General features: G+C 34.4%; 1 protein-coding gene across 1 annotated transcript in view; it reads left to right on the plus strand.

The window, feature by feature from the left end:
- LOC123671918 (beta-1-syntrophin) overlaps positions 1-12,056 on the plus strand; it is a 272,357-nt gene that overhangs the window by 97,796 nt on the left and 162,505 nt on the right. Inside the window, exon 2 of the mRNA XM_045605808.1 lies at positions 4,229-4,417. Within this exon, the coding sequence (XP_045461764.1) occupies positions 4,229-4,417 (189 nt within the window). The remainder of the gene's footprint in view (positions 1-4,228; positions 4,418-12,056) is intronic.

Below are 12,056 nucleotides of genomic sequence, written 5' to 3' on the forward strand. Positions count from 1 at the left end.
TGTTCAGGAGAAAATTCGACAAATTTAGGAAAATCGACAAAATGAGTCGAAGGAAACAAATGTATAAGATCGCATACCATTCACGATATCTAAAGGGTAGTTTTTTTAGAGCTATAGAACTTTAAATTGCAATAAAACAACGATGGATTATTCGATTGACATGAATTTTATTTATCCGCAAGATAATCTTGTGGCATTACGTTTTAAATATGATTTCTGGCAAATGACCGCCACTGCTTGCTCGGATGAAGTCCAATCTGGACGTCCAATTTTCGATGACTTTTTCCAACATTTGTGGCCGTATATCGGCAATAACACGGCGAATGTTGTCTTCCAAATGGTCAAGGGTTTGTGGCTTATCCGCATAGACCAATTACATAGCCCCACAGAAAGTAGTCTAGCAGTGTTAAATCACAAGATCTTGGAGGCCAATTCACAGGTCCAAAACGTGAAATTAGGCGGTCACCAAACGTGTCTTTCAATAAATCGATTGTGGCACGAGCTGTGTGACATGTTGCGCCGTCTTGTTGGAACCACAGCTCTTGGACATCATGGTTGTTCAATTCAGGAATGAAAAATTTAGTAATCATGGCTCTATATTGATGACCATTGACTGTAACGTTCTGGCCATCATCGTTTTTGAAGAAGTACGGACCAATGATTCCACCAGCCCATAAAGCGCACCAAACAGTCAGTTTTTCTGGATGTAACGTTGTTTCGACATATACTTGAGGATAAGCTTCACTCCAAATACGGCAGTTTTGTTTGTTGACGTAGCCATTCAACCAGAAGTGCGCTTCGACGATAAAATGGTCGTAGTGCGCGATACGTATTCCGCACAGAACCATTATTATATTCGAGATGAAATTGCACTATTTGTGAGCGTTGTTCAGGCGTGAGTCTATTCATGATGAATTGCCAAACCAAACTGAGAATAAATCACTTGACAGCTGTTAAATCGGTCGCTATCTCGAACAGTAACGCCAACTGAAAGTTATATACCTCGAAAAAAAACACCCTTTATATATGCAGTCCACGTTGCGATGACCCCCATTTGGAAATGATCGCAAATTAACTCAACAACCGTTATCTCTGCACAAAACAATCCCGAGTCAATTCGGATCTGTACCTTCCTAATTACGGCTGGAAGCTGCGCCGACCCCTCAGCATGAATGAGACATTTCTCAGCCGGAATTATTCAGGAACATTGTAGCGCTGAAAGAATAGACTGCAAATTTAAAGCGGTTTGCGTGAGAGATGTTGGTGACACTTGTTTCTTGGCTATTCATAAAGATCGCAGGTGTCCCTAACATCGTACTCAGCCATTTACTTTCCTGAATTAATCTTACCGCCGTTTCGCCCTAGGAAAATGAGTTTGCTTGAAGTGAATTTAGGACATTGTGTTGGTTGTTGCTATTCTGTAGGTTGATTTATGATTATTATCATGCGGTTTAGGATCCAGCCTGGGTTTTGAGAAAAAAAAAACAGTTCATATTATAATGAAAGAAATGAGATGACCTACTTCAAGAATTATAAGTATAATTAAATTCGGGAATAAATGAAGTTACCAAGTTAGGAAAAGAGTAATTTCATATTTCGCACACTTTTTCTCAACTATGTATATCTTGATCGTTATTCATCAGGACATATGATACGGCGTCATAATAGCTATTTGTGTATCAAGAGTGCAAAATGATATATTATCGATTGAGAGACAATCCATTTCAATCGACAATGAATTCGCGCTCGAAATACACACATCATTTTTCAGACAATGGAGCACATATTTCCGAAAATTTGTTGAATTTTTATGACAATTATGGGTGTATTGGCCATTGGGTATTGGTCCCATTTCACTTGATTTCTGCATCGTTTCTCATGGTGGCGCTCACGTCGTATTTCTGTCAGTGCTGTTTTGAGGTTAAATAATAAACAATAATAAACTACACTAGAGGAATAAATTGAAGGATCAAAATAAAATTCGAAATTTTAAGCGGTTTTTCAAATGGCTGTATTTTCCATAACAATGGTCGTATCTCAATTTGAAAAGCTTTTTGAAGCTTGCAGTTTAGAGATCCTATTATGACAAAATTTTTCAAGCAACGTGTATCGCTCATTCCTAATGAATACAGTGTCTAAAATTTCTGCGAAATTTTTTCACTTTTTATTTTTGGCCTACAGACTTGAAATTTTTTTTCCAATTTAACCACTATATGGATGAGAAAACTTGTTCATTCAGCTTCAATATCCTTTTTTCAAACTTTCGATACGGGTATTCATCTCTGAAATATCGAACTTTAACTTGAAAAGTTGATAAAAAAGAGCTTTTGGTGGCTTTTAGGATAATCAAGCGCTGAATTGAAAATATCGAAAAAACCATCAATGTAGAGTGTGCGTTTTAAAGTTCAATATCACCACAAGAATCCAAGAGAATTTCAATTCAATCGATCGAATTTTCAAAAAATTAAAAAACCACCCATTCTAACCATGTTAGGAAATAAAAAAAAATTCAAATTCGTTTCGAGAATAAACTGCCTTTTTTCAGCGATGTAGAAGTTCTATAGATGGAAAGTTGAGATTTGCAATTTCTGAAAAGCGAGTAGATCGATTTTGATATTCCCTTGGGTATCAACTTTATTTCGAATTCAATTTGGTTTCTATCATCAAGATCTTGGAATAAAATTACGGAATCGCATTAAAAGTGATAATGACATGTTGAATTGATTTATTTGGAGTCAATGAAACAAACTTGAAAAAGAAAAAATTAAAAAAAAAAAAAATTTATTTCATGTATTCTGTTAGTGTTCTGTTCTGTTATTGATGAAAATGCAGATTAAAAATTTAAAAATTTAATTTCTTCATTTTGTTGGAGATTATGAACTTTTGAATCGAAAATAGTGATCCTTTAATTTTTTGAAAATTCGATCGAATGTAACAAAAAAACCTCTCCATGTATTGAATTGAAATTCTCTGGGATTTTTGTGGTGATATTGAACTGTAAAACGCACTTTTCAATTCAGCGCTTGATTATCCAAAAAGCCTCCAAAAGCCTTTTTTTATCAACTTTTCGAATTGATGTAGGGAACGAAGAAAATTTTTCTCCGAAAATACCATAGCTACTTCTTGTAGAGAATTCTCTCAAGATTTCAAAACATCCCCTAAATTTTCTGTGCGAACATTGATTGTTGAGATATTGTTGAGATGTTGAGATATAAAGACAAAATAGTCCTTTTCAATTCAAAGTTCGATATTTCAGAGAGAAATGCTCGTATGGAAATTTTGGAAAAAGGATATTGAAGCTGAACGAACAAGTTATCTCATCCATATGATGGTTGAGTTGGAACAAAAATTTCCAAGTCTGTGGGCCAAAAATAAAAATTGAAAAAATTCGCAGAAATTTTAGATACTGTTCGCATTAGGATTGAGTGGTACACGTTGATTGAAAAATTTTTTCAACATGAAATCTCTAAACTATAAACTTCAATCATCAAAAAGCTTCTTTTTAAATTGAGATACGACCATTTTAATCGAAAATACAGCCATTTGAAAAACCGCTAAAAATTTCGAATTTTATTTTGATCCTTTAATTTATTCCACTAGTATACTTTTGACAAAACAAACAAATTAAAAATTTGAAATGCCGTTGATTGGTTGATTTACACTCACCTAATAAACTACAGTGGCGACAAGTGTGGTTTCGTTTTTGATTGGCTGAGTTGGCTCGTTTTTGATTGGCTGAGTTGGCTCGTTTTTGATTGGCGGCTTTTTGTTCACATTCTCCGTGTACCTGATTTGGGATTCATTCGAAATGTAAGGCCCATTTTATTTAGTCACTGTAGTATTCTTCAGTTAAAATAAATTTGTTCTATGTACAATCAAATACTACTATTTTGACAAAGTGTCAGTTCAGTTCAGTCAATTTTATTCTTAAGTTCTATGTACCTTTTTGCCATTTTTAGGCTCAATTTGAACGAATTTGTTTAATTTAGTCACTATAGGTTAATTCTTCGTATAGCGCCACCTTAAGGAAGAAATGGGAAAAAGTGGAGTAGACTCAGACTCTAGTCAAGTTCAATCAGGAGCTCGAGGTCCTGATTGGTTCATTTGACGACAGCGTAAAATAGTCTAACTGTATTCTCCCTCAAGAAATTCTATTACGAACTTGACAATCCAGATATTTTATTTATTTGTGCCATTGTATGAAATAATTTTCATTTAATTTTTTCAGTGAAATATCTCAGAGAAGTGACGCCATACTTCAGGAAAGCGAGTATAATATCAGAAGTAGGTTGGGAACTGCAGCGAGGATTTCTCACTGGAGCACCTCCAGTTATGAAATTTCCACAGAGAGCGGATACAAGATATTTACCGTTACAACTCTGCCACCTAGTTAGAAATTATACTTTTCCAGACCCAGGTGAGTGCTCATTTTAGTCTAATGGCTCTTGATCAATTTTCGGAATGGCTACACTCAATTTTCAGAATTTTATTATTTTCTATTAGAACAAGAAAATGATTTCAACCACGATATAAAAATTTCAAATATCGAAAATGAAAATAAGGCCTTTACCTGCCTAGAAGTTTTAGAATTAAATTAAAATAATAAAATGAGATATTGTCTCAACGATCAAACATAAGTATACCTACAACTCTCCGCTGTTCAATATTCTCTAAAAATTGTATATAAAAACTTAACACTTCGATTTTTCGACTTTGAAACGAAAATGTGGAAAATCGCTTGGACCCGTCAATTTCTGATTCGAGGGGAAACATCTTTTCCACTTTTTTCATCCCCGTAACTTCAATCCTCTAACGGGGGTGGGTACAATTCCTTCATTTTGAATGAAGATGAGGGATGTTGTGTTAACTAATTTTGAAGATCGTATCAAGTACTATCTGACCTTAAAATTTTGCTTGACAATATCCATCGAAAATGAAATAACATCGAGAATGGTGAAAGAGGAGATGTGGAATTCATCTCGAGAATATTTATTATTCGTATCTGACACATTTCGAAGGTATTTAGTAGTAAGTATTCTTCCACTTTTTCCACTATTCACCTGCCATTTCGTTATCGATGAAAATTTTGAAGCGGAATTTCAGGATCAGATAGTAGTGCTCGATAAGATCTTCAAAATGAGGTATCGCAACCCCAGTCATCCCTATTCAAAATCAAGGTTGTACTCATCCCCGTTAGCGGGTTGCAGTTACGGAGATGCGAAAAGTGGAAAAGTTCTCCCTTGAATCAGAAATTGTAAGTTTCGAGCGATTTTCAACATTTTCATCTTGAAGTCGGAAAATCGAGTTGTTAACTTTTGCTTGGACCATACTGTATATGAAATTTATCTATCACGTTTTTCAGTTATTCAATTCGAGAAATCTGAAGAAGATAGTGTGTAGCGAAACAATCGTTATTCACATAAAAAATGGTGGAAATTGAAATAACTCGTATTCAATATAGAGAAGTGAATTAATTCAATTTATCAATTATTAATTCAATAACATAATCAAATACTGGACAATGAAATGAATTAAATCGATTTCCATGAAATATTTACATCCCACCTTAAAATAATTGAAACATTATTTGGATACATCATATTTTGATGTAAATTATTATTTACATTAATGCTCAAAATATGATTTAGGTTTCTGTTATTATATGATGTAGGTTTCTATTATTATAGAAAATCAGTATTCCGAATAGCGTTTCAAGATTCTGTATGAATAAAATAAATTTAGAATTGAAAATCATTTGAAAAATTTATTACAATACTAGACTAAGTGAATCAGTTGTTTCCTGTTTAACTTGTTCACCTAGATGCACAGAGAGATTTTCCAGTGCTACGTACCCATCACTCGAAACTTCCAATTACCTTTGAAATTTGTTTCGATTAAATTTGAAAAAAGGAGCGTGTTATATTTCAATTTATAAAAAACGAATTTCGGAATACATGTTCATTAATAATTAATTTTGTTATAATAATACAATGATTTATTGTATGGCTATGAGCGATAATTGGCAGACATTTGCTACAATAATATGCTGCATTACCCACAGAATCTGTCCGAATGAATATAACAAATAAATGAAGGCCCTAGTGGGATTCATTACAGAAAAATATAAATTCTTCCGCAGCATATACTTAATGACCCTATTATACTACTTTTGCTCGGGAAGTTTCCGGAAAGTTGGTCATTATATAATGAAAGTAAAGCGTTGGACAGGTTTAATACCATTTTATAAAGAGGAGATTTTTCTGTGAGTGTCGAGGGATAAAGTGTGTATGAAAACAACTCGATGTGTTTTGTTCATTTTTTCGAATAATTATCATCATGTAGCGGAATAAAGTATAGAGTACGCGAAATATCAAAATTTTCACATCATTGTGCCAAAACCATTACTATATGATATCTCTTGATATGCAGGATGAGTCTTTGACTTGAACATATATTTCAACTGATGATTTCTGAGGTAAAAATGAATTTTCCTTCAATTTTTTTTCTGATTCGCCTCGAATGAAAAGATAAAACTCCGTTTAAGCACAATCCAACTTTGTTTGAAAATGGAGTTATTTGAATAAGCTCACCTCAACTCCTCAATTTGATTACAAATTTCTGAGCTCTGACATAGCTCTGATAATATTAAGATACTTCATTAATATCAAAATTCCATTTTGATCTAGATCACTTCCGAAGTCCATGTTCAACGTAATTTTCACAAAATAGTCCTATTTCAATGACACCATTCAAGATCTAAAAATCCCACTAAAGACTGCTGCTATCGAGAAAAGATGTATGACTACCTGTTGAGATTGTTATCTCTGTAAAATCCTGCTAGAGAAAGAGTTTCTTTCAGTTAGCCTATGGTCTCCTCAAATGAATGTTAGTGAAATGAACATACCAGTGGTGTATTTGTAAATTCAGTAGTTTTTTTGAAATATAAGACACTGATGAGGAAAAATTATATTAACAAATACCAAAACCTACGTCTATATTTATGTTGATTCAGTTAGTAAATTTATTAATCGCAATTTTTCCCAATTGTTACAGTATTGGATGTTTTTTTGTTGGTGGGTATTGTATTTTTGGAGGGAAAAATTAATATTTTTGTAACAATGATGTCGTTATTTTAATATTCCTATTAGATTACGTTCATCAAGTAGACTCATTTAACCTTTATAAAAACCTTGAACAAAAGCAAATCAGAGTTCGTATCCGAATTTTCAAATCAGGATATTTCACATCACCTTTTGTTGTACTTATATCCAAGTATATTTGTCAAATTTTATTGTTAATGATGAAAATTCGAACTAGTATGGGTATTTGAAGCTGATAAATAACACTAAAGTTGTGTTCTCCAGTTATGCTTTTTCACTTCAAGCCAATACAAAGGACCCCGATGATTCTTCTGGATGGGTGAAGTATAATTCGAACACTCAAAGCCAGAAAACTCGGGTACTGATTTGCCGGAAGAATTGTTGTATAGAATATAGAGTTTGTCATCAGATACTGCGTGCCTGTTTTTGACGACTATTTATTCGGAGAACGTTGGATAGCGGAACTCTTATATTTTTATAATAGGAGAATATGAGGATTCCGGTTTATCGAAAATAGGATATAAGGAGGGCATTATTCTTCATAAAGAAATCGGATTACTGCTTCTTAGATGTTATCAATCCAATTACAATATCCGTTATATTATATCATTCATTAGAAGCCTGTTCGTTTAACTTCTCCTTTCAATAAATCGAATCATCACAATGCAGTTTTATTGATTGGAAAACTATAAAGTTTTCAAATTGGAGCAAAATTGTAGACATTCAATAAAATTGAGGGGTTCATTTACAGGGCTTTCCAATAAAAGGATTCATTTTGATCTTAAAAAAAATGTGTTTCAAGAGAAATCAATGAATGTTTATTTCAATATAAAGAGAAAAGTATGGCACTAACGATGGAAAACCATATCAGCCAAATGACCGCCACGGCTACAGTTGCAGCACCCATATCCATTTCAGGAAATTTTTCAATTTGCATATTTGCGACTGTATGTTCTCGATTTCCGATAACTTCACGAATTCCGTCTTTGAGGCTTTAAATTGTGTAACATTGGCATAATCTTTTCTTTCACGTGATCCAAAAAATATCTAAAGGTTTTAAATCACAAGATCTTATTAGCCAATAGTGATCATCTCTTCGAGAAAATCTATCTCTTTTAATCTAACCCTCGTAAGGGTGTAGTGGCATCCTTCGAGAAAATACACGGTCAGAAAACTTTTCCTGCAAAACTGCGATTTTTTGTGTCTTATTTTCAAGTAGTTTCGATTTTTCACATCATTAACTTACCCCAACAGCTCAAATTTTTTCATCAATTCCACTATTGCCGGTCGAGAAAGTGATTCACGATTACCCGAAATTGCTTTAGTTTTGTAAATTCTAACAATTTCATAGTTTTGTTGAAGCGAGTATCGTTCCATTGTAATGGCGTAGTTTTCACTCGTCAAGTGTCGAAAAAAAAACAGCTTCGAAATTACTTGCTGCTATAAAGCGGACTATTCAAAATGAAACCTCTTATTGGAAATTTTTGAGTGATAAAGCAAGAATATATAATATGTATATTTGGCAATAAATAATTGAATCTATGTGTTTCTGTTAGTTAACAGCCCATGTGTTGTTGTTATTAACTGTTAATTGTAATACTCATAACGTGAAATGTACCGGGTTTTTCACCATAATTTGACCCCCCTTTAAATTTGTTTCTAAAAGAGGTACAAAAAAATGTTTTCTACAAAAGTTTCACGAAATTGACTAGTGTTTTCTAAAATGATTTCACAAAACGAAATATATACAGAGTGGGCAAGATACTGATTACAACTTAATTTTTCAAATGGAACACCCTGTATATTTTTCTATATTAGGCAAGCTCTTTTTCCCCTGATTATGAATATATAACAAATGTTTGGTCTATCTCTCTTATTCTGAGTACCACAGAGTTTTAAAGATTAAGAACCACCTGGCAAGCTAAGTAACCAGTTCTCAAGGGGTAGGCTGCGAAAACTCAAAATGCCCCTTTTTGAGTTATCTCGTTGGCAACGATATATGAAACTGTTCATCGAATATACACTACACAGAAGCAGAAAAATTTGAAATATTTTCACTTTTTGTGAAGAACAATAAAAATAAGAACGCTACAAGGAGAGAATATATGGAATTGCATCCAAATGATCCAATTCCAATTTAAATGAAAAACGAATGTCATGTCGTTGCCAACGAGATAACTCAAAAAAGGGCATTTTGTGTTATCGCAGCCTACCACTTGAAAACTGGTTACTTAGTTTGTCAGCTGGTTCTTAAAATTTGAAACTCTGTGGTACTCAGAATAAGAAAGATAGGCCAAACAATGTTATATATTCGAAATAAGGGGAGAAAGAGCTAGTCAAATATAGAAAAATATACAGGGTGATCCATTTGAAAAAATGAAGTTGCAATCAATGTTGGACACTCTGTATATATTTCATTTTGTGAAATCATTTTGAAAAACACTAGTCGATTTCGTGAAACTTTTGTAGGAAACATTTTTTTGTACCTCTTTTAGTAACAAAGTTAAAGGGGGGGTCAAATTATGGTGAAAAACCCGGTACATAAGTTGAAAATGAAGAATGTTGAATGTATCGGGTTTTCCAATAAGGACTTGACTACTTTTTTTCAAAATAAAATGCAAACCATTCGTGATATTTCAAAAACTTTATTATCGGGTTGAAGTACAATAAAAAAATTTATGAATGGAACTCGACTTCGTTTATATGACCACCGCGGGCACGTCTGCAGCGGTCGATTCGCCGAAACGGCTGCTATTTCGCGTTCAATTTTGGCTCTGGTCTGGTCTCTTCCAACGTCGTGGGCTTGTTGGCATAGATCAATGACTTAACGTGGCCCCAAAGGAAGAAGTCTAAAGGCGTTAAATGGTATCCAAATCTCGTCCCTGTTATCAATGAACAAAATAGGTAATCACAGCTTGCGGACCGGTGAAACAGCAATAAAACCTAATCAAGAGCCCTGATGAAGAATCAATAGAGATTCGAAACGTTGGCAAATTTAATAAAGGTTTTTTTGTTCTTTTTTGCTGTTTCGCCGGATCTCAAGCTGTGATTTTACCTATTTTGTTGATTTATCCCTAAAAATATGTCTGATAGAATTTGAGGACTATTTCAGTTTTTGCACCTAAAAACAATTGAATTATCACGGGTCTGTTTGCCTGTTCAGATTTTTTTCTTGATCATACTTCAAATTAGACATACTTGTCTGTTTCTTCTTCGTCATCATGCTTAGACTGGTCTGAAGTTGTCAATTTATCGCTTCTTCGGTCGTCCGAAACTGCTGCAAACCAAAAGAGATTGTTTAGATTGTAGGTTTGAGGGTAGACTTCATTGAATTGCGATCTTTTGATCTATTGTCTCCCCTCATCAGAGCTGTTCTAGCCACTATTCGTCGTAGTATTCTTTCAGTTCCAGAATTCTGATGAACTTCAGTATCTGAGATTACTTCAAGGACGTTACTTCCTAATTTCTACAACTTTCTTGTCCACAGCATTTTTAGCGTTGTCTAGTTAAGGCGAGGCATTCCGTTACCGGTGATCCGAATGTTCTTCCTCCTCACAACAGTATCTGCACTCATCGTTTTCTGGTAGACTCATTCTCATGAGGTGCTTTGTGAGGCGCCAATGCTTTGTAAGACATCCAGAGAGGAGGTGTAGCATATTCTTGCTAAGATCCAGATACTTCTATGATCTCGAAGTATCAAAAAGTTTAGAAAAAACTTCCACCAAAGTGTTTCTCCTTCGGTTTTTTCCTTCTCCTGAAATTATTTTTTGTAGATACATTTACTTATACCACACAGAGGTTCTCATCCAGTTTGAGATTATTTTCCTTCAATTTTTGAGTGAAGGGGAATTCAGACTGAATGGACCTTACAATTCTTGTCTGTTTAGTTGAGTTTTCTTCAACACTCCAATACCATTTTGAAATCGTTGATTTGCTAGCTCAATGCTTTGATCGTAGCCTGAGTGTCAGCATGTAACGCTGTTAATTTCTGATAGCCTGTGTAATTATTGTACCGAATTTCATGAGAATAGCTCTCATTATTTATAGGGAGAGCTCGGAACGGTGAACAGACGGATTTTTTCTATTTATAGCTAACCTGCGAAAACGATTACAAAGGTTCATCAAAGGAATATAATAATAATAAACCAAAAGTGAAGACATTTTTCCTCCTCAGAATATTCAGAACGTTGACAATTAACGATAATAAACCACAAAGAAGAGCACAACGGGATTCATTGCGGTCGTCATATATGTGTTTCCGGTTGCCTCCGCCGTTTTCCGGTATTCCGTCAACCGTTGCTGCAATTCCGAACACAAAGTTAACCGAACGCTGTCGCTGCAATTTCATCATTGATGAACACGGCTTGTAAGCCGGTTTTAATTCAATATCCTCGGCTTAAGAGCTCGCGACAAACTCGCTCGCACCTCAACGAATTCGGTGTTATACCGTAGTAATCACGACTGAACCAGCGCCCCGGATCAGCTTTTCTGTCCGGATTAATATTGTCATCGTCTGGTTTTCATTATGTAGACTTTGTGCTTGCACGTTCTATTGCCGAACATTATGTTACATACGGGCTGGATTCGGTCTGATCAATGGAACGCTAATTAATGGTAACAATATTCGTTAATTCAGAAAAAGTTCAATATAGGTACTGAATCGGCAGAATAATAAGGTATGAGCCAAATGAATTGCGTACCAATTTATTGTTTTATATGTTCTCGGTATGTCAGGAAATAATTTGAATACGAATTCTCTTTCTGCTATTTATAATAATAATAATTATATATAAAATAATATAAATGAATAGCTGAAGGTGCTGCGCATGATCTCTACCAGCACTCGCCCAAGCAGGTCTACCAAGAAGACGCATGAAATGGACAAGTTCGATAAATGAAACGATCATGCGCATATATTATGAAGTGACGAATATGGAAGAGGATAAATTAGGCTTC

This window comes from Harmonia axyridis, chromosome 2 (genome assembly GCF_914767665.1).
Source record: "Harmonia axyridis chromosome 2, icHarAxyr1.1, whole genome shotgun sequence".
NCBI classification, from domain to species: Eukaryota; Metazoa; Arthropoda; class Insecta; order Coleoptera; family Coccinellidae; genus Harmonia; species Harmonia axyridis.